The 23,188-nt window shown below is 38.0% G+C and overlaps 1 protein-coding gene and 1 pseudogene across 4 annotated transcripts; both read right to left on the bottom strand.

Moving 5' to 3' along the window:
• Positions 1-674: 674 nt before the first annotated feature.
• On the bottom strand, positions 675-22,849 carry LOC148867538 (Small nuclear ribonucleoprotein family protein). 4 transcript variants are annotated; one of them, XR_016109386.1, is made up of 7 exons: positions 22,449-22,721; positions 22,285-22,348; positions 6,850-6,874; positions 4,579-4,741; positions 2,547-2,894; positions 1,084-1,188; positions 675-1,010 (listed from the first exon to the last, which is right to left on the bottom strand). XR_016109386.1 is itself a non-coding variant. In XM_088975689.1 (6 exons), exons 2-6 carry the CDS (start codon positions 22,287-22,289, stop codon positions 894-896), a joined length of 327 nt encoding a protein of 108 aa, XP_088831815.1. In that variant the 5' UTR covers positions 22,290-22,348; positions 22,449-22,849; the 3' UTR covers positions 675-893. The 4 variants fall into 4 exon arrangements, 2 of the variants coding, with proteins under 2 accessions (XP_088831815.1, XP_088831816.1); XR_016109385.1 differs by having other exon boundaries at positions 22,285-22,373; positions 22,449-22,648; XM_088975689.1 differs by lacking the exon at positions 2,547-2,894 and having other exon boundaries at positions 4,667-4,741; positions 22,449-22,849.
• LOC148867539 (small ribosomal subunit protein uS9-like) lies at positions 18,943-19,670 on the bottom strand (annotated as a pseudogene).
• Positions 22,850-23,188: the final 339 nt, after the last annotated feature.

The following is a 23,188-nucleotide window of genomic DNA, read 5'->3' on the forward strand; positions in this document are numbered from 1 at the left end:
GGCATTTCATGGAAGCACATTGGGGATCTCACTGGGTCTTAGCAAGTGCTGCTTTACCATGGTAAAACAAGGATCTCAGAAAAAAAAAAGAGAAAAATTCCCGATTAGTACCCTGTACTTTGGGCTTAGTGTCACTTTGGTCCCCAAACTTTAAAATGTGACAATTCGGTACCCAAACTTTTAAAACATAACAATCCAATACCACTATTAACTAGCTGTTAACCAGCCGTTAAGTGGCATTTGAAAGACACAGATACCCTTCAAGTGTTATTTAATTTTCTTTATCAACAATCTAAACTTTGACAAAAAAAAAAACTAACAGTCCCAAATCCTTGCCTTCTCCATTCAAAAAGGTTGTGGTCACATTTGAGTGGGCATTCTGGTGACCCCAACTTCCTTGAATAGAAGAGGCAAGGATCTGGAACTGTTAATTTTTTGTCATGTTTGGATGGTTGATAAAGAAAATTAGATGACACTCGAAGGGCATTTTGTCTTTTTCAAATGCCACTTAATGGCTGGTTAACAGTTAATTAACAGCAGGTACTGGATTCTCATGTTTTGAAAGTTTGGGTACTGAACTGTGCATTTTAAAGTTCAGGGACCAAAGTGGCACTAGGCCCAAAGTACAGGATACTAATCGGGAATTTTCGCAAAAAAATGAATAGGAATGGCAATACCGATAATAGGTAACAACTTTTAGGTTTCAGTGAAGTTAATACAAGAAAACTATTGGATGGCAAACGAAAGAAATAAAGAAAAGATTGTATTTAGGGGGGCTGTTAAATGTACATCTACAGCTACTACCATGCTGGCTGGAGCATATGACAATCTAGATTCACTTGACTATCTAGAAAACTAGTAATGATCTGGAAATGCCTCAGAGCATGGTTATCTCACTTGGGATTCCTCAGAACAATGATAACAGAGTCCCCACGAAGAAACATCTTGCTGATAAATCTGTCCTTGTTGACTGGTTGGGCTTTTTTCTTCCCCTTTCCTGTCTTTGGTACCTGCACCAAAAATTCAGAATGTTTATATTCAGAGAGAGAGAGAGAGAGAGAGAGAGAGATTTCATAAACAAACCTCAGTCCACATCTCCCTAACATTTTCAAGAACCATGTTGCAGTGCCGATCAAAGGCTCTTACACGGCCAAGAAGTTTCCTATTGTTCCGGCAGTTGATAAGCACCTAAACAGAAAGAACTTAGTATACCATTGGTGCATTCTAAAACTAGCTACCAAGATCACACTAAATCTTACAAATATAAAAATGAACTTCATTCACCTAAGAACCATCAAGGTATATACATGACAGAACAGGAGATTTGAGAATTCCAAGATGAACCAAAGAAGGAAAGAAAATGCCTGACGATGATGGTAACAAAATATTCGACAAAGTAATCAGACCAACTTTCTTTTCCTTTTGGAGACCAGCAGATACAGCAATATGTAAAGTTACACTAGCTGTAATATCAGACTTATGAGTAGGGGTGGCAAATGGGTGGGTTGGGTTGGATGGGTGTGGGTTGAGTACCAACCCACACATATTGACCCACTAATCCGTTTGGCATCCACGTTTGAGGGTCAAAGTGGGTCACAACCCAGTTTGGCCCTGACCCACCCCAACCCACCCAATTGACCCTCTACTTCAAATTAAGCCTCTTTTATTATTTTTTTTCTCTTCTAATTGTATAAAAACAGAGAACTATAAAAATGCATAAAAAACACAAAAAATGGTAAAAAATATATATTTCGTATAAAACCATCAGAAGTGGAAAAAAAAGGAAATAATAAAAATTTTAAATAAAACTATAAAAGAGAAATTGTATAAAAAACATAGAATATTGCAGAAAAATGCAATAAATTGCAGAAAAACATATGAAACAATAAAAAAATAAATTGTAAAATATAAATAGTACAAAAATAAAGAGAATTGTAGTAGAATACAAAAAATGCAAGAAATTACAGGAAATTTCAGAAAATGCAAAAACATTGTAGAAAAACACAAATTTTGCAAAAATAGAAATTTCATAAAAACAAGAAAAATATAGAAAAAAGAAAAAATGCAAATAAATAACCAAAAAAATACAAGAAAGTGTAAAAATTGTAGAGAAAAGAACAAAAGGTATAAAAATGTAGGAAAGTTAAAGAAGCTAATAGAAATTTCCAAATATATATATAACAAAAGAAAGCATAGAGACAAGGAAAGTTGTAAAAAACATATATTTTATAAATTAGCAGAAATTGTAGAAAGATATAGAAAATTATTCAAAAGTTAAATAAAATTATATTTAGAAATCATAAAATAACATAGAAAATGATAAATTTTCAAAAGAAATTACAGCTAACTAAATAACAGAAATTGCAAACAACAGAGAAAATATTCAAACAAAACATATATTTTACCCAAAAACTAGAAATTACATAAAATATAAAGATTATTAATAATCAAAAATATAAAATATAAATTTCAACAAAACAGCAGAACACAGAAAATGTTAGTAAGTATATATTTCTTCTAAAATGGAAATTGGGAAAGGAAAATACTTGCTGTAAAGCCGCAGGCTTCAATGGCTGTATTGGGCATTCGTCAAAATTTCTTTGCGGGAGGGAGAGATCTTCATCGACAAATGCCATTTGCTGAAAGTTGAAACTAGAACTCAGGGATTTCGGGGCAGCCAAGTCAACAATTTGGGGTTTTGCTTCAGGTCGAAAGGGAAAAGTCTAGAATATTGATTATCATTGTGATTTATCTCCAAAAAGCAGATGTTCCACTCATCTTCAGGTAAAATCGCTCAAGAAACTTTTGAAGGAGGTGCTGTTGTATGAGATTCAGAGCTGAAGCTTCGTCCAACGTTGCCACCATGAGAGAGCTCGCATTGAAGGTTGAAGAAGCTTTCGAACAAGGCAAAATCGTCAAGGAGCAGAAGCTATTTCATCATCTTTGGAGGTTTGAAGAATAGAAGACCAGAGGTTGAGAGTGAGAGATTCCGCTTTCTCTTTCAGCGGAGGTGGAGAGAGAGAAAGTAAAGCTTTAATAAACCCTAGCTAAATCTAATAGATGTCGACCCATGGGTATCCTTGACCCAACCCCACCCTGACCCTAATGGGTCACTTGACCCATATTGACCCACTGCAGGGATGGGTGGGTTATCAAGCAGGTGGGTTGGGTGGGTCAGATGGGTTTGGGTCAAAATTGCCAGCCCTACTTATGAGACACTGATGTTTTAGAAGAGAATAATCAAGAAAAAACTACTATACAACAAGCATATCAGAAAACCAACTTGGTAATCAACCATTGAAACTATATTTCTAATTGACAGTTGTCAAGGCAACGCCACGACAAGGTGCCCTTGGAGGCTTGCCTCACATAATCACCAAGCAGTTTTGTATATTGTGATATAAAATACTTTTATGGTTTTAATTTTCTGAGATTATTTTGAGTGTTTATATACTAATTTCTTTTTATTATTTTCTTATTTGTTAGGGTTTAATCAAAATAGACATTGATGACTGCTGTATTGAACCCTCACAGACAGCTAATTTCTTCTTCTTCCATAACAAAAACACAGGTTCAGCCCCTATATTTTTTTTTAATTTTCTTTTCTTTCTTCTTTTTCTTCTCGTGAATATGTTGATTTTCCCTACTTTGACATGAAGTTTATACTTTTCTTATGAAAATTATGGACAATTATTAAGGTAGTATGGTTATGGAACCTAGGGAACTACCATAGGATATATGTTTTTTGTTTAAAAAAGATCCATCACCTAGGTGACTAGGTGACAAGGGGCCCCCCTGTCACCTAGCCTCACCTTGGTGCCTTGAAAACTATGCTAATTGATACTTGATAGAGAAGATAGCAACGAATTACTGAGGAGGATGTCATCCATAAAATTATAATGAAGTGGATCAAGTGGAGAGGAGCATCAAGACAATTGTGTAAGGAAAGAATATATTCAGATTGAAAAATAAATTTTGTAGGAAGGCAACATGACTAGCAATGCTGAGTGCAGCTTCACTTCAGGCAATCAAGAGGCAACATGTCCATAAATGAGTAACACAAAGATAAAGACATGAGATAGAAGGGCAGAAAGCTCATAAAGGAACATCAATTGGTAATAAAATGAGAAGAAATAGGCTAAGATGGTTATGGCATTTGCATATACCACCTATTGCATCTGTAAGAATTGAGTAATTCCATTACCCCCCCAAAAAAGAAAAAGAAACAGGATTAAGTAATCCAATATAAGTTGATGGTCATGGTTCTAGGAGAGCTACAGAACGACTGAAAAGTGCATGAATTGAAAGTGGTGAAAACAATCTAAGTATTCACAATTTATCAACAGAGATGCCCCTACATGTTTTGGCTAACTTATAATTTCTTTTTGGATTCTCTGGGGGAAAGTTAAGTCATTTTATCTCTCCCTGGAGTGTTGTATGTAATCTTGTTTTATTATTAATAATATAAGTTTCTGTTATTGATCCAAAAAAGAGAAGACAAATGTGGCCAACCCCATATAGTTGGGATAAACTTTTAGTGACTTAAATTGAGAATGTGTTATATGAGAACCAACCAACCTGTGTCAGTGCGTCCTGATCTTGTAAATATGATACATGCATGAAAATAATTGTTGTGGACAGTGTGTCGTATCAACCCTGTTTTTACCTGGGTATTGTTCTTAACACTCATCATGAGCACAGAAAGTGGTCCTGTGTTAAATTCCTCTTCCTCATTCTTTACCTGCAAACAAGAAAATTGAATGAAGTATTTGCAAATGTGAATAAGTGATTTAACCTCTATTTAACCTAGTTAACCATTTTCAGGATGGGTGCAATGTACAAGGCAACCCTATTTTGATGGGAAGTGGATGAGATAAATCAAGTTCAAATATAAAGACTAAGACATCTAGGAAATACTTTTTTCTAATATACAATCCTAAAATACAATATATATAGGAGTTCTGTACTTGTTATTTATGGTAAATATTAACTTCATTTTCCTACTAAATCACAGCTTGGTACTTTTTAGTAAGTTCTGCATGTGAATAATGAATACTCATTTGAAGTTTTGTTATTGAAATTAGTCCTGTTGAATAAATTAAAAAAAGAAAAAAAAAAGCAAAGGTGAATGTGTTAGGTAACTTTAGATTGCTTCCTTTTTTATGAATTAACTTATTTCCCTTGTTGGTATAGCAAGTAGAAAACAGTAAAAGTGGTCAACCATGAAAAAAAATCAGACATAAAAAGTAGAATTAAAAAATATATATTTAGATAATAAAAAAAATGTTGGGGGGAAACTCTATTATGCTCATGCAAGAGGGAAATACAAATCAGACTATTTAACTTAACATCCAATGAAGCAAGATGGCCAAGTCATAAGAGTAGGATGCCCTGATGGGATTTTAGGGAAAAATCCTTCAGACTCCTCTCAGTTTTATCCTAATCTTTAAACATCCCCTTCAAAGGATTCCACTGTTGACCTTGACGGAACAGGAAACATATCAAGAATACCCTTATAGGGTTTTAGATGTTTGAATCTAAATACCAAAACTGCCCTAGTCATAGGTGAGTCACCTGGTTTTTAACATGGCCAAATTAATGGACTTCACAGTAGATCTAAACCACTCGTGCTGAAGCCAGTCTTGTCCTCTAAATATGTCACCTCTAAAATTTGGTTCCATGGTAGGCATTTAATCCAAAATTTGATTACTTTTATAAAACTTCAATGGATAGAAATTGTTCGGTGATGTGGTTAAAATGAATGATATTTTAAAGGTAAGTTACAGTAGGCTTCTTGGTCCATTTGATTTGAAGTCAAGTTGAATAGAATCACTATTTGGATTTTATCAAACTTTAATGTCATGTCTGATCATAGTTGTCAAGGCAATACCTAGGCGACAAGGTGCTCATGAAGGGTGGCCTCACTTAATTGCCAAGCTAATTTGTACGAGACACAATGAAATACTTTTATATTCTTAATTTATTTTAAAAAATATAGAAATAAAATATTAAACTAAATTGTTCATCTTGTGGGCTTATATACTAATTTCTTTTCATCATGTTCTTATTTGTTAGGGTTTAATCAACACATATGTTGGTGTATGGTGTCCTGAACCCTCAAAGACTTAAAATATTCCAGCTTTTATTTTCTTCTTTTCCTAGGAGAAAAACAGGGCTCAGCCCCTATATGTTTTGAATTTTATTTTCTTTCCTCCTTTTCTTCTTATGAATATGTGGATTTTCTATATTTGAATATAAACTATAAAGTTTATACTTTTTTATGAAAAATATAGATAATTATTAATGAATAATGATTGCTAGTTACTGTGGAACCTAGGGGAACTACCCCAGGTTTCATGTTTTTTATTTAAAAAAGAAAAAACCATTGCCTAGGTGACTAGGCGACAAGGCACCCCATGTCGCCTAGCCTTGCCTTGGTGCCTTCAAAACTATGTGTCTGATCATATACTGAAAGCAACTAATGGAAGAATGAGTTGTCCTGCCATGTCAGTCAACAGGGGATGTTAGTGTCCTTTTAGAAAGGCGAGGGGGAGTTTTAAAATTTGTTAGAAACTTCAGGGTAGGTTTAAGGATTTTCTCCAATATTTTATTAATCAAAATTAAAATTCATACAAGTATAGTCCATGTACAGTTAGAGGCTACATAATGAAAAATAATGGGATAAGACTTCATTTTGAAGCACAAAATGCAAAAATATAAGTATTTTAGATATCAAGTAACTTGCACCAAAAAACTATTAAAAAACACAAAGATCTAAAGACCCACAACTATACCAAAATACAGATTTTATATCAGAAAGTTATTAAAAGTCATTTCTAAGCAACTTACATTGGCATCCTCCTCCATTGGCCGACTGCAAAAAGAGAAGGCATTGTTAATAAGCTTACCCAAATAGCTAATTTGCTATAAACATTTTGCATTTACAAACAACTAACAAAATTGTTGAGATCTACACAATCCAAGTAGTGCAGTAGAAGATATAAAACTCAGAGAATTGAGGTAAGGGAAAAGTTTTAGTTCATATTAAGTGCACCCATCCTTTTGTTTTTAATAAAATTTTAAGGTAGCGATTCCTCAACCTGGAATACGGCTTAGAGATTAAATATAATTGTACGTATATGTATACATATGCATAAAAGAACTTAAGGAATGGAAAACTATACTAGTTTATACTAGCATAATTTGAGTGTCTTTACCCCAATTCATTTGCAAGAGAGTATTAATATGTTATTAGAGGTGATCATGGGCCGGACCGGGCCTGATTCTGGGCCTATATCTTTTATATATAAATATAAAACACACACACACACACACACACACAATATTTTATGTAAATTGGAATTTTTTGGATTATCCTTTGCAGAGGATGAATTCTAGTTCCAGGTGGAGGAATTCGATGAAGGTGTATGTATCTACCCCTCCTTCTAGGATGCTGCTTAATGGTGTAGTTTGTGGTTATTTCAAGAGTTCAAAGGATCTAGGACAAGGCGACCCTTCGTCCCCCCTTTTATTTTTATAATGGAGGCTTTGGGTAAAATGGTCCTGAGAGCAGTTTTGGGAGGTTTTTTAGAATGTTTCACAGTGGGAGAGGAAAAAGTAGAAATTCTTCTTCTACAGTTTGCAGATGATTCAGTGTTCCTTTGTAATGCATCTCGTGATCAGTTAAGATTATTTGATGGCAACCCTGTGATCGTCTCAGGGTTACATCTAAATGTTCATAAAAGTGAGTTGGTGGCAGTGGGGAGATTCAGGAGCTGCAACAGTGGGCACATTATTGGGGTTTTAAGGTGGGAATATTACCAATCAAGTGTTCGGGAATGCCTTTAGGGGCCAAATGCAATGCAAAATCCATTTTGGAAATGGGAACCAATAGTAGAAAGGGTGGAGAAAAGATTAGCTGTCTGAAGACAAAATACCCTATCTAAATGGGGCAAGCACACTTTGATTAAGAGTGTATTGTCTTCTCTTCCTGTTTACCTGATGCCCTCATACCCAATTCCAGCAGGTATGCCATCCTTAATTGAAAAAAGAATGACAGAATTCTTATGGAAAGGTTGAAAGGACACTAAAAAGACTCATTGATAAAGTGGGGAAAAGATCGCAACTCGTAAGCTTAAGAAAAATGGAGGGTTGGGCATAAGAAGGCTAAGAGAATTGAAGTTGCTCTTCTAGGCAAGTGGTTTTGGAGGTTTGGCCTATGGAAGAGAGTCATCCAAGCAAATGAGGGCTGGGATCCTAGAGAAGCAAATCAATCATATGGTTGCTCAATGTGGAAGGGAATTGAAAAAAGCTACAGTTTTTTAGCAAAGGAGTTTAAGTTTGAAGCGGGAAGGGGAACCAAAGTAGAGTTCTAGAAAGGTGTGCGGTGTGGACATCATTGCCTGATGGATGATTTCCCAGAGCTTTTTGCAATTGTAGTTGATAAAGATGTGTAAGTAGCCGACTATATGCAGATCTCAAATGGTGAGTGTTTATGGAATCCCCTTTTTAGAAGATCTCTACAGCTTGCAAATTGACACTACTTTAGAAGATAGAAGACTGTGGCTGGAAGAAAATCTGGGGAATTTACTGTAAAATCTCTCTACAACAAATTAACCCCAGAAGAAGAGGCAGGATTTTCCTATGGGCATAATCTGGTGCAAATATATTACCTCAAAGGTAGATTTCTTTGTCTGGTCTGCCTATCTGAATAAGATCCTCACTAAGGACAACCTGTTAATTAGAGGAATGATGTTTGATTCGGGTGAAAGTTGTTAAGATATTTGTTCTCAAGGGATGCTGCCCAGCATCTATTGAAATCTTTTTGAAAGGCTGGCAGATCAAAGGACTGAGTAAGAAAGGAAATGCAATTTGGAAAATGATTCCATAAGCAGTGTTCTGGGTTGTATGGCAGGAAAGGAATGCAAGGATTTTTCAGAACAAAGTTTGCCAAGCTGAGGCAGTGTGGCAGAAAGTAGTGGGCAAACTGTTCTCTTGGTCAGCAGCTCAGTTCCATTTGGATAGAACAAGTTATAGCTCTTTTTATTTTGAAAATCCTTTTGTAAGCTCAAAAGGGATAGTGGTCTAATTTTCTTTCTGTTTCTCTCCGTTTTTTTTTTTTCTTTTGATGAATCTTTTTGTTTCTCTCTGTTGTACATCCTCTGGGTTTTTTTTTGAACTGTAAGGTAAAATATTTCATTATAATCAAAAGGTCAAAATACCAATGTTCAGAGAACTAGACCTGGGATAGAACTGGAGAAGGGAGAGGTGTACGGGTCAGAGGTTCAACCAAGGTCAAACTGGAGGTCAAACCATGATGATATGGCATATATGTATATATGCTACAAGTTATATAAATACTATATATAATACGTTTTACATACTTAAATATGGTGGATGGATGGCAAATTCCTAAATTTTTAAAACAAATGACCAGGGTTCAAGTCTCATAATTTACATTTTCTTTAAAATACATGTGTAATAAAGTAATATATACAATACAGAGTCATTAAATAACACAAGTAAAGAGGTTGACAATTGGTAATTAAGTAATATATGAAAATAATAGGTCATGGGTTCAAGTCTTCTCAAACTCATTTTAAAATTTCAAGTAATTAATGGCCTGGGCGATTTCACGAAACTGGTACCGGTTCACCAGTTTTCTGGTTAAACCAGCCAGTTTTCACTGGGTTTTTAGTAAATACAGTTATTGGGGTGTGACTGTACCGGTCAAGGCTTCAGGGTCACGGTTCAACCAGTTTGACTAGCCAATCTGGCCCAATTTTCTAAACACTGCAAAATACAACGAAGCCCTTGTACAATGAGAGACTGAACTGAGGATATACCATTCTGCCCCTTATTTTTTTGAAGAATAAAAGAAAATTTTATTGAAAAATAAAAGCAGATTACAGCACTACAGGGGTGTTAAGATAACACCCGAACCCTCTACCAACCCCAACAAACCTTACAAAGACACAAGACTAACCAAAGAAGAACTGAGACCCCCCCCATCCTCTTCATACAACAAGGCTTTCAAAGATTCAAAACTGACAAAAAGGAAATATAAAACCACCCTTCAGACATCGGGTAGTCTTCAGGATCGAACAACGTTCAACCCATCATCGTTTTCAAAAGCTTTTCTAGCAAACTCTTCGCCCCCCCCCCACCCCAAAGAACAGCCCTAAACTCTTGCCGATTTCAACCTCCCTGTCCACACGCGTAAATCCCACCCCCTGCCTACTACCCTTTTGTTTCTCCAGCAAATGTTTTTCCAATTTAGTGAAAGTGCTTTTCTTGTTTGAATCCTCCAACCCTTTCTTGCCACGCAGCTCTTCTTCTTCAACCTTCTCATCTCCCTCCATACGAGCCTCTTTCCAGAGCATCGATTCAGTGGATGAAGCCAGCCACACTGAGTAGCACTGCCTTTCGACTAGCACCTCTATCTTCTGAGGTATCTCCTCAGGTTTTACTCCATTCAATAAAATGGAAGCTGAACGAAGGTCTCCCCCAAAAGGCCCCTCCTAGTAATCCTTCACACATCAAAGCAATGGCTTCAGCAGTTTCTTGCTTCCACAAATGAAAGGGAAGACCTAACAGATGCACCAGCACTCCATCTTCAACAAAGAAATCTTTGGAGTTTGATCCCGGACACCATCTTGATACTGTGAAATTTCCAAGCTTAGCTTGGATGTTTAAAGCCTCAACTTCTACTCTGTTCTCAAGCAAATCCAGCAAAGTCTTGTTCTTCTCAAAGGATGTTAAAATAAATGTGCTCTTCAACTTTAACCTTGCTGTTAACAGATCTGCAACTTTCCTCCAGTCAAGAATGGGAGCTGAAGCTTCAACTATCAATTTACTTTTCCAATCCCCTCTCTGTATGTTTACTCCCATTCTGTAAATGCCTGCCCCAGCTAACACTAAAGGAGTCTCTTGCATAGTCTTGTTCACCATACTACTAGACCTGCTTATCTTCCTTTTCACTATTGCTTCTCTTTTTACACTCACGCATTTCAGCAGTTCACATAAGGCGCCAAGAACTGCCTTCCAGCCCTGACTCTTCCTTCCTTCTGGAAAGCAGATCATCTGCTTTCTACCCTTGCCAAAAAATTCTGTCAAGGAGATAAAATAACCTTTAAGGTTTCTCTTACACTCTACAACAACCCTTCTTCCAGATTCTGAGAAAAGCTCTTTCCAACTATTTTGCTTGCCTTTGTTACTTGCACCTTCCACAAACTCCTTGAGCCCTTCAATTACCCCCAACCCTTCTAACAGCACCATCCCTCTCTTTGCTTCCCTGATTTTCAAGCTCAGCTGACCATTTAATCTCAGGTCCTCAAATAGGAGCTCCTTAGATTCAATCTTCAAAGTTTTTTTCCAACGGCCTACCTCCACAAATTCTCCCATCTCAGATCCTCACCCTCTCACCCTCTCACCCTCTCAGCAACCTTCTCTTTATTTTCTTCATGACTTCAGCTTGCCATAACCGAAATGCTTTCTGTACTTGTGGTTGACATACAGTATCTTTACTCAGATATCAGATAACTCTCTCTTAGCATTATCCCCTCCACAACCAGCCCTTCCAAACAATCCTTCCTTGTCCTCCCCTTCCCACCTCACTAACTCCTTCGCTACTTCCCCAAAAACCACCTCCCTTGTGACTGTCCGAGCCTTCTGAATAAACAGCAACTTGAGTCCCCTCCTTCAGAGTCCATGTTTTTGTCGAAAATGAAGAGATCTCGACAACAAAGTCACCAAAAGAGATAAACTTACCTGCTTGCTAAATCGAACTTTTCTTCCCTCTCTTCCTTTCATCGTTAAGAGGGGGAACACTAGAGCTTCTGCATTGAGCACTCTTCAGAAACACTTCACGAGCAGTCTTTGGACTCATACTCCAAAGCCTCTTCCCAGAAAATATAAACTGAAATGTGTGCATAACTTTCAAAGTCACTTAAGCTTTCTCTTGTTCAGAACCCTTAAATTGAAATGATGCTTTCGAGAGCACTCTCCAGCATTAATAATGACCTTTGTCTTCAAAGCATGGACCACAATCAAACCTTCTCCAACTTTTCCTACCTGAGTTGTCTCTTCGTCTTCTAATAATCCAGCCTTTTCCTTTTCTTTCGTCTCCCCAAAACTCTCCTTTCTTCCTACTCCCATGTGTCCCAACCCATTCGCCCCACCAGTTAAGTTCGCATGGGCCCCACAACTTTTAATTCTCTTTGGAACTTCTTGACAGTGTGGCCGGCCAGAGATAAGAGGAAGAGGAAAGAAGAGAAGAGAAGAAGAAGAGAAGAGAAGAGAGGAGAGAAGAGAGAAGGTTTGCAATGTAACAGTACTGGCGGCGCCAATGTTTATTTTACTATATATAGGGCGACAGAAAATACAAGAGAAAAGACCCTTGTGCCCCTGAGTACAATAACAGACATAACAGAAATAAAAAACGAAATAAAAAAGACACTTTAATTAGCCAAACAGGCCCTAACATCTGCAACTAAGTTATTTTAACATTATTCTAACACTCCCCCTCAAGTTGGAGCATAGATGTCAATCATGCCCAACTTGTCACACAAATCTTTGTGCCGCACATGATGAAGATCTTTGGTGAAGATATCTGCAAGTTGCTCTTCTGAGCTGACATATGGTGTGCACACTTCTCCACTTTCAAGTTTCTCTCTGATAAAATGCTTGTCCACTTCAATGTGTTTCATCCTATCATGCAGAATTGGATTAGCAGCAATATTGATGGCAGCTTTATTGTCACAGTAGAGTGGCGTAGGATTGCTTACTGCGAAACCCAGTTCACCTAACAGATTTCTTATCCACATGATTTCCGCAACCCCATGAGCCATCACTCTATACTCTGCTTCAGCACTGGGTCTAGCCACCACACTTTGTTTTTTGCTTCTCCATGTGACAAGGTTTCCTCTTACAAAGGCACAATAACCACTGGTAGACTTTCGATCATTGACTGCTCCTGCCCAATCTGCATCAGTATATACTTCCACTTTTAAGTGACTGTGTTTCTGGAACAACAAACCAGCTCCAAGAAACTTCTTGAGATATCTCAAGATCCTCTCTGCAGCCTCAAAGTGAGTTGTCATCGGGCTGTGCATGAATTGACTAAGGACACCCACTGCATAGGCAATATCGGGCCTGGTCATAGACAAATACAGAAGTCTCCCCACGAGTCTCTGGAACATCTTTACATCTTTCAAAAACTCTCCCTGACTGTCTCCCAGATGGTGATTAGGTTCAATAGGTGAATCAGATGGTTTTACCCCCAACTTGCCTGTATCTTCTAGTAGATCTAGTACATACTTCCGTTGGGAAATAAAGATGCCCTTGTGAGAGCGGGCAACTTCAATTCCAAGAAAGTATCATAAGGGGCCTAGATTTAGTGGCCAAGAATTTTTTTAGTCACTAGATTTCAGCCTCCCAATCTCCTGTGATCACTATGTCATCCACATACACAATAAGAGCTGCAATTTTACTACCTTCACCTCTTTTCACAAACAGGGTATGATCTGACTGGCATTGTTTGAATCCCATCTGTTGGACTGCTAAATGGAACTTACTAAACCAAGCCCGATGTGATTGTTTCAACCCATATAGGGACTTTTTTAACCTGCACACCTTTTGTTCACTGCCTTTGGCACAGAACCCCGGGGGTTGGGTCATGTACACTTCCTCTTCCAAGTCACCATTCAAGAAGGCATTCTTGATGTCCAATTGGTGAAGATCCCAGTCAAGACTTGCTGCCAAGGAAAGGAGAATCCGGATAGAGTTCATCTTCGCTACTGGAGCAAAAGCCTCTGCATAGTCTACTCCATATACCTGTGTGAAGCCTCTTGCTACCAGTCTAGCCTTGTACCTTTCAACAGTTCCATCAGCTTTGTGTTTCACTGTGAACACCCACTTGCACCCCATTGGTTCCTTCCCCTCAGGAAGATCTACCAACTCCCAAGTACCATTTTTGTGTAAGGCATCAATTTCTTCATGCATTGCATCTGTCCATTCAGGTTTTGACAAAGCTTCTACCATGGTCTTAGGAACGGAGACACTATCCATAGAAGAGAGAAAGGCACGATACGAAGGTGAAACTTGCTCATAGGACACAAAATTAGAGATAGGATGATTAGTGGTACAAGATCTAACACCCTTTCTCTTAGCAATAGGAATATTAAGATCATTGGTGACAGGTGAATCAACATTTAAAGGAGCAATGGGAGCAAGTGTACCTGGCTGATGAGACGGATCTGCCTCGGGTGAATCCGATGATGTTGGTTGCATAGTGTCCGGCTCCACGATTCTTGAACTCTGCTGGCTCTTATGGCGACGATGAAAAACCCAGAACGGAGGAGGATCGGGTAAAGGAGGTAGTTGAATCTGAGTCGTCGTCTGTTTCTCCTCAACCCTACTCTCCCCTTGAGGAGAAACCGAGAAGAACGGTTGACTCTCAAAGAATGGGACATCAATGGAAACATAGTGCTTGCGGGCAATGGGATCATAGCAACGATACCCCTTTTGAGATGAAGGGTAACTAAGAAAAACACAAGGAACAGCCCGAGGGTCAAGTTTACCACAAGTAGGTGACAAGTTGTGGACAAAACAACGACACCCAAAAACACACATCGGAATGGTGGACAGCAGAACTGTAGGGAACAAGAGCTGATGTGGAGCTTTATACTCTAGTAGCCGAGAGGGCATGCGATTGATGATATATGTCGCACACAATACTGTATCCATCCAGAACTGTTTTGGCACATTCATATGAATCAGCAAACCACGAGCAACTTCGAGAAGGTGACGGTTTTTTCATTCAGCCACACCATTTTATTGGGGTGTCCTGGCACAAGAGCTTCGCTGAAGTGACCCACTCGAAGCAAAGAACTTCGTGAGATCACTAAGGAAATATTCATTTGCATTGTCCGACTGGAATATATGAATTTCCGTTTGGAACTGAGTGAACACCATGCGTTGAAAATCTTTCACAATTTGTGGCACTTCATCTCGAGATCGCATAGGGTAACCCCAAGTGTATCGAGAATAATCATCAATCAAAGTAACAAAATACATATAGCCAGCCGCAGTAGGTAGAGTAACAGGGCCCCAAACATCAGAATAAACAATATGAAATGGAAATTCAGATCTTTTATTTCGTAAAAGTAAAGAACTTCTACAATGCTTACTCAACTAACAAGTTTGACACTGTAACTGACTCACTGACAAGGACTCAAACAATTTTGGGAACATAACTTTTAACGACTCAAAAAAAAGATGACCTAAACGACTATGCCATAAATAGGCCTGACTCTCACTCGACGAACTTGTGGACTCAGTCGCCACTAGACCAGCATGATTTTCCAACACGTAGAGACCATCCACCATGCTTCCTCTACTAATCGTCTTCCCCAAGGTAAAATCCTGAAACACACATGAAGACGGAAAAAAGGTGACTGAGCAGTTCAAAGAGTGAGTAATACTACTAATGGACAACAAATTAATAGGTAATTTCGGAACATGCAGGACATTAGGAAGAGTAAGGCCAAGTGGGAGAGATATGGTGCCTCGGCCAACTATGGTAGAAAAAGAACCACCAGCCAGTCTTACCTTATCTCTCCCAAAGAGAAGGTTATATGTCTGGAACAAATTTGACTTACCAGTCATGTGATTTGAGGCTCCAGAGTTAATAATCCAAGGTGAATCAGTAGTATGAGATGACACATGGAAGGCTGTGGCATTACCTGATGTAGACGCAAATGAGGTAGGAGTAGGCCCAGAATCCACCTGGCGGAGAGTCCTACCATACAATTCCAAATGTTCACAGAAGGAGTTGATAATATCTTCCTTAGGGTCAGAACCGGGATGTCTCTCCTGAGTTACGGAAGGACTAGTCTCTGTCGATGCCATATTAGCTGAGTTATACCTATTTTTATTCTGCTGGCCTGGTTTCTTGCCCTGATCCGGTGTTGACTTCTTACCCAAATCCTGTGCCCATTTAGGTTTTCCATGGAGATCCCAGCATGTATCTTTCGTGTGTCGTGTCTTCTAGCAGTGAGTGCACCAAAGCTTGCTTTTATCTTCTGATTTTTTCTGAGTGTCACCCCTTTTAAAGCCACCTCCGACATTTCTATCTGCATTTCCCTGGACCGCTAGGGAAACTGACTCCCCTTCTACACCATTCATCACACTTCTTTTGCTTTCTTCTGACTGCACCAAGGCATACACCTCCTGGACTGATGGCAAGTCTTTACTACCCAAGATCTATACCCTGATGGACTCATATGACGGATTCAGCCCTAGGAGGAAGGCAAACACTCATTGTTGTGATACAAGTGACTTATAGGCCTTTGCATCTTCATCACACTTCCAATTCACATTCTGATAGTGATCAAGTTCTTTCCATATTGATGTCAAATCATAATAGTACATCGCGAGACTCCTCTCCCCCTGCTTGCAAGTAGAAGATTCAACTTGTAGTTGATATATCTTGGCATAGTGTCTCTGTTCTGAATAAGTGGACTTCACTTGTTCTCATATCTCACAAGCAGTTTCAGCCCACATAAAAGTCTTCCTTACTTGTGGCAGCATTGAAACCAAGAGCCAAGACATTACCATACTGTTCTCTTGGTTCCACCTATCATGCTCAGCACTTCCATACTTCGGTTCCTTTACTCTCCCATTGATGTATCCTATTCGCCCCCTAACAATGATGTAGAGTTTTATCCCCCTAGACCACTCTAGGTAATTCAGACCATCAAAGGGAATGACAGCCATGGGAAAGCTCATATCCATTCCCCCACTCACTCCATTGTGGCTCCCTGAGATCTCTAAAGTAGCAAAATTCTCAGTCGACATGGGCAAGCAGTTAACCAGTCCCAAACAACGGACTTACGACCCCTCCTTACTCCACAAAACAATGCTCCACTCAGTTCACACCCACACACTCGGGTTTACCAACCAGATTGAGCACAAACAGTACCAAATTCCGGACAAAAACTGAGGTAATATTCAGTAGATTTCAGACCTGTATAGTTTTAACAGTCCCCACCTACCAGAATTCCAGAATGTATAATAGCCACTAATCAGCAGGAGAGATCCTTCTTACTTATAGTCAACTCAAACCATTAAGAAGACAAGTCATCCTTGACCTACAGTTGTCTTAACGCATGAATAGGATCACACGATCCAAGAAAACTAGGGTTACACAGGTTCGACAGCATTCAACCGCCCCAGATTCATAGGGTTTTCACTCGGCACATGACCAAGGAGAGTAAAGAAGAGACAAATAGGGAGAACTGTACCAGTTGTAGCTATTCTATAGTCCATAATCAGATTTCTGTTCTGCTAGTCTGTTCGATCTGTTCTTTGGGTTGGCCAATCTTCTCTTGACAGTAGGGTTGATCGATCTGCTCTCTCTTAATCAGCATTCCCGCTCTGATACCATCTTGACAGTGTGGCCAGCCAGAGATAAGAGGAAGAGGAGAGAAGAGAAGAGAAGAAGAAGAGAAGAGAAGAGAAGAGATGAGAGAAGAGAGAAGGTTTGCAATGTAACAGTACTGGCAGCACCAGTGTTTATTTTACTATATATAGGGCGACAGAAAATACAAGGGAAAAGACCCTTGTGCCCCTGAGTACAATAACATACATAACATAAATAAAAACGAAATAAAAAACACTTTATTTAGCCAAACAGGCCCTAACATCTGCAACTAAGTTATTTTAACATTATTCTAACAGAACTCTACTTACATTGTCCATTATGTGGCCCAAGGTAAAATATAAAAATCCCAACCGAAACATAAACATTTTTGCTTCCTAAAATACCCTCATTTTCAACCTTGTGCCCAATCTTTTTGGCCTGACTATTCGTCTTCCCTCCAAAATCGCCAGAACCCAAACTAATCTTCTGGGTCTCTCCTCTCCACAATTCCATGTTTCAATCCACCTCGTTGGGTAAGATCCTTCAATGACCAGTCTCAAGTTGAAAGATTCACTGGCAAAACAAAGAGAAAGGGAAGTAAGAACAAGGTGGATCTCATCAACTTCAATTAAAATACGAGCAACAGCAAATTTTCTCCACGAAATTGTTCTAGGATCATCGAGTATAAATCTACCACAAGCATCTCCCACTGTCTTAAAAGTTTGAAAGCTCCACACATGCAAGGGTATCCCGAAAAAAGCAATCCACACCATATTTAGAGGACCTATATCCCTGATTGCTCCGACTAGAGGATTCCATCTCCCAATTCTAAGATCAGGTTCTCGAAACTTGTTCTGTTCACTCAACAAGATATTACTTGCCAGTTGCCTCCTCCGTGCTTTTGAAGATGAACAAGAAAAAAACCAGTTGTATGCTTCCTAACATGAAAGGGTTTCTCAGGTCGCCACTCAGCAATGACCCACTCTTCGATCTTCTCCACATCTAGGTTGGAGTTAACAAAATGACCAGCTAAACTACAATTCAGCAGCTTAAGACGATCTCTAACTTCTTCATCCGGATTCACTGTCACTTCCTTCCACATCTCTTGAAAACCGTAAGCGTATACAAAGACCCTAAAAGACCAAACATGGTTCAAAGTATCAACAATTCCCAGAACAAAACCATCTACTCCTTACAAAAAGGAAATCAAAATAAAATAAGAATGAGAATGTCCATTTCTAAATAAAGGGTGAACTGCCAACCTTGAATGAGCCATCCCTAGTATTTTGCTTAAGATTACTTCCTTTGAGGTCTAATTCCTTAAAACATTCTACTATTTCTTTCACACCACACAGCCCAAAAAACTGTTGAGGGAAGTATGCTCCATGCTACCTTTCCAGCCCTACTTAATCCTTCTAGACACCATGTTTCATTGCCTCTATGAATCCCTTCACATCGGCCAGGAAATAGAGCTTAACACCAACCAGCCTACTTAATTAAAGCACCATACCATCCATGTTCAAAACTTTCAAACTCAAACAAGCTTCAATAGCATAATGTCACTGGATCGCTCCTTATAGAAGCCCTAACCAATACAAACCAAAAAGAGTGAGCAAACGATTCGACTCCAGAAAGAGAAGCCTCTCCAACAACAAACCCTGTTCCTCAATGATAAGACTTTTGGAACCTCGCATGAGCACCCTGTCCATCAAACTTCTTGGGCTCACAACGCCAAGTATCAGCAACAAGTAGTGTTCCGTCGTACCTGACCAAAATATCTTCGATCTCCTTCGACTATTCGTCTACGTACTTCTGGTGGTACGAAACCAATGCTTTGGCGATGCTCTATCAAATTGCATATATCTATGAAATCTGCCCACCACCTCTCACTCAAATTTGCATATCATCACCGGAGAAACAATGCTTAACGAATAGAACAATGGGCTTGAAATCTTTACAACAAAGTATCTCCGACTCCACCAACTCGATCGGATAGCCATTAATCTTGATCAGACCCCTCCCGCACTTGTAGTAGGTAACAATAACAGTCGTTTTCTTTCAGCCAAAACATTGAACAGACTCTATTGGTGTGGCCATGAATGTGCTTCTTCCCTATTGCTTTTACCTCTCTCTCTTACCTATGCTCCTTCCTCTCCTCACTAAACCCTAACCCCATTCTTATTTGTAGATACTTCAAACAGATCAGGAAACATTGTCTTCAAAGGACCTTCTTCACACCAGTGGTCCTTCCATAAGAGAACCCTTCGGCCATTTCCCACTAATATATTTTTGCACCCTTCAAAAACTAAGGTTGTATTTTCTGAATTGCCTTCCAAATTGAACATCCATAGAATGATTTGACCTATTATGTTTCCCACTCCCTGCTGCTAACCCATACTTGGCTACAATTAACCTTCTCCACAGGATATTTGACTGCTCATTAAATCTCCATAACCATTTTCCAAGCAATGCAATGTTTACATCTTTCACTAATCTAATCCCTAGATCCCCCTTAGCTTTGGGGCAGCAAATTTTCTTCCAATTTACCAAGTGACATTTTGATTCCTCCTTCCATCCCCTCCACAAAAAGTCCCTCATCTTTTTTCCAACACTACAGCCCACTTAGCCAAAATAGGGAATATAGATAGGCAAAACACAGGAAAGGAGGACAGCACACTTTTAATTAAAGTGACTTTGCCCCCTTTGTATAGTGTCTGGTTGTACAAAGGTTTTTTTCTTTTATAATGAAATCATACTTTTTCTCTTCTCAAAAAAAATATTAAATGGCATATAATATGCATATAAATTTATTTTATACATTATATAATACAGAATTTTTTATGAATATATAACACAGAATATTATGCAATTATATTGTGTCATATTATAATAGTTATATATAAAATAATATAATATAACATATAATAACATATGTACATTATGCATAAAATACATATATTTAAATATATGCAAGTTAGGCATGGCACAGGTTTGAAGTATTAGACCCAGGCCTGGCCCTAAAATTTGCAGGCCTAGGTAGTGTTTTAAAAGTGCAAGGGGCCTTTTGTGCTCAAGGCATGAGGCACAGGGTGAGGTGTGAGCCTTTTTGAAACGAGGCGCAAAAATGCAAAAAATAACTAAATAAATTATTAAAATTCAAAAAAAGGCAAGAAAAAAAAATCCAAAAAATTAAAAAACATTAAATATGATATTTATTAAAAATATAAACTAAATTTTCAAAATAAATGTTTAAAAAACTATTATCTCAAGTTAAAATTCATAAACATAACATGTAAAAAATATTTAAAGTGAAAATTTAAAAATAAAATCAAGCATAGCATATAAAACACATTCAAGCATGTAAAACTATCAATCTCTTTATTTTTCCCCTATTGCATTACTTCAAATAGTTAATGTGATGTTAAACATTATGCATTCCTGATTCTACGAGCCACCTTTGTATCTATTCCCTTGAGGCAAGCCCGAACAAGTCCATATTAGGGTCTTAAATTCTTAATCAATATAAAAAAGATTTTATAATTTTAATTGTCTTGTTGGTGCTGACTCCCTGTGAGTGTTATCCTCTTTTATCTTCTTTGTACTTCATCCTTTCTGTGTTAACCTTACTTCTACTCTTATAACACTCAGCCCAGCAACCACAAATATAAGCTATAACCCATTGCTACTTCCTTTTTTCTTCATAATCCAGTCCCCTGAGTTCAACTCCTATGCCTTCTCCTGATTCCAGAATTTTTTCCCTCTAGTTTTCTCTGTTCAGATGTGAAAACAGAAAAGTCCCTTGCTGATCCGCTACGCACCTGAGAATTTCATCCAAGTCCAAACACCTAACCTGTTCCCAGCCACCTTGAATCCTTATTAATTTTATGTTCAGACCTACTGTCAACATCCAAGCTCATTCCAAGTCTGAAAAGGTAAATTTTCCTACATGTCTGGCATCATGAAGTATCCTTGTCAAATATGCATCAGATTCTGACATTCCATGAATTCTTGATTAACACTTCTATGAAATATTTTCCCTTAATTATGCTTAAAAACAAATTCCCACCCAAAAGAAAACAGGAGTCCAAGTAATATCTATTAGAAGCACTTACTTAGGTTAATAGGCTAATAGGTTAATATTAAATAAAAGGCAAAATTCAATAACCAAAAACAATAGATTAAACAATAGCTTCTAAGAGGTACCTCCCCAGCATCTTCAGGGGAACCTTCCGTTCTTTCCACATGGGATTGTCACACGCGCACATACATTATTCGCTTTCCCACTTATTTCATAATAGGGATAGAGAGAGATATTAGTGCTCTATAATGCTGAACAAAAGTCGACACAATCATTTGATGAGTTCAGAAATGGTAAATAAATCTAATGGTTCTGCATGTAAACCTAAGTAAGCGAACGATGGAAACTAAGTTATTTGCTTTCCCACTTATTTCATAATATAGTTCTTGGCTTCCTGCAACTCGACTTCCACGCTTAAAACGGTAACATTGTCCTTCCTTCCAATTTTACCGCCATGCTTGTATGATTAGCGTCAACTGTCACTGAAACAACCCTACCTTGCCATTTTAATCCTTGCCTTTCTACATCCAAACGGTTTTCATTAACACTATTTTATTCTGTGAACAATTCATTTATTCGTCATAGTAGTTCCGCGCAACTGCAGCTGTAAACAAACATTTCTTTCGGCGCATAATCTGTCTTAGTGGTAAAGGTTTCCTTAGGAAAAACATTCATAAATTAAAAAAAAAAAATAGTTTATTTAGGAAAAACAATCAAACCATCAAGTGCAGCTACAAACATTCTACCCAAACATGCTAAGAAATTAAGATAATCTAGGAGATACCTCATCTTGAATCGAACTAGGAAATTGCGAGCAGCTGAGATTCTTCTAAGGATTTGTTCGAAAACTGCGAAATAACGAGTGCAATAAAACTAGTACCATACACAAATTAGGTTTCTAGTAAGCACAAAAGGAGAGTCTAAAGTGGAACTTGTGAAAGATCTTACCAGTGAATCAGTGATGAGTTTAGTATTCAGATCTCCTCTCGCGCTATGGCCGCTATTGCCAACAACTAAAAATGATAAAAATGAAGGGAAAGAAAGTACGGACGGGCACAATGCAGAATGTGAATTATATGCAACATTCAAAATGTCAAAAACCCTCTTCTATACACCAATCTCCGCCTGTGAATTGGCATCGAGCTGGCACCTATCTCAGTTGTACTTTGGTCTTAAAAATTCTGATCCAATGCTGAATAAAAAATTATATAATTTGTGCCTAGTATCATTTTGGTCCTCCAACTTTATAATGTCATAATTCAGTAATCAAATTTTTAAAATACTTCAATCCTATATCTACGTTAAGTAATTATTAATCAGCCATAGTATCATTTGAAAAATTCATAAATGCCCTTTCAGTGTCATCTAATTTTTTTTATGAACCATCTAAACATTGATAAAAAATTAATAGCCCCAAATGCCCATTGAGACATGACCCCAATGTTATTGAATAAAAAAAGTAAGTTGTGTTTGGTTGCAAATACTAGTTGTAATAGGTGTTAGGTGGTAAAATGAGAAAAAAAAAAGTTGAGTATGGAAACAAAATATTTGTGTGATAGAAAGGCAAATGAAGGTAGTTTTGGGTGAAATTTTATAGGTATGGATTTTAGGATGTCTAGAAATTAATGGTGATGTCTCATTGGTTAGGGGTCAAGACTATGGAATTTTGGGTCAATGAGGAGGTCTAA

Source organism: Nelumbo lutea, chromosome 3 (genome assembly GCF_056320005.1).
Source record: "Nelumbo lutea isolate HS-2025 chromosome 3, American lotus-T2T, whole genome shotgun sequence".
Taxonomy (NCBI): Eukaryota; Viridiplantae; Streptophyta; class Magnoliopsida; order Proteales; family Nelumbonaceae; genus Nelumbo; species Nelumbo lutea.

What these genes read in the sequence shown, in the direction of transcription:
- LOC148867538 (XM_088975689.1), bottom strand. An exon ending in GTGTTAAGAACAATACCCAG is followed by an intron (nt 1,189 to 4,666) that starts GTAAAAACAGGG and finishes CTTTCTGTTTAG; the next exon opens with GTGCTTATCAACTGCCGGAA. An exon ending in TTAGGGAGATGTGGACTGAG is followed by an intron (nt 1,011 to 1,083) that starts GTTTGTTTATGA and finishes TTTTTGGTGCAG; the next exon opens with GTACCAAAGACAGGAAAGGG.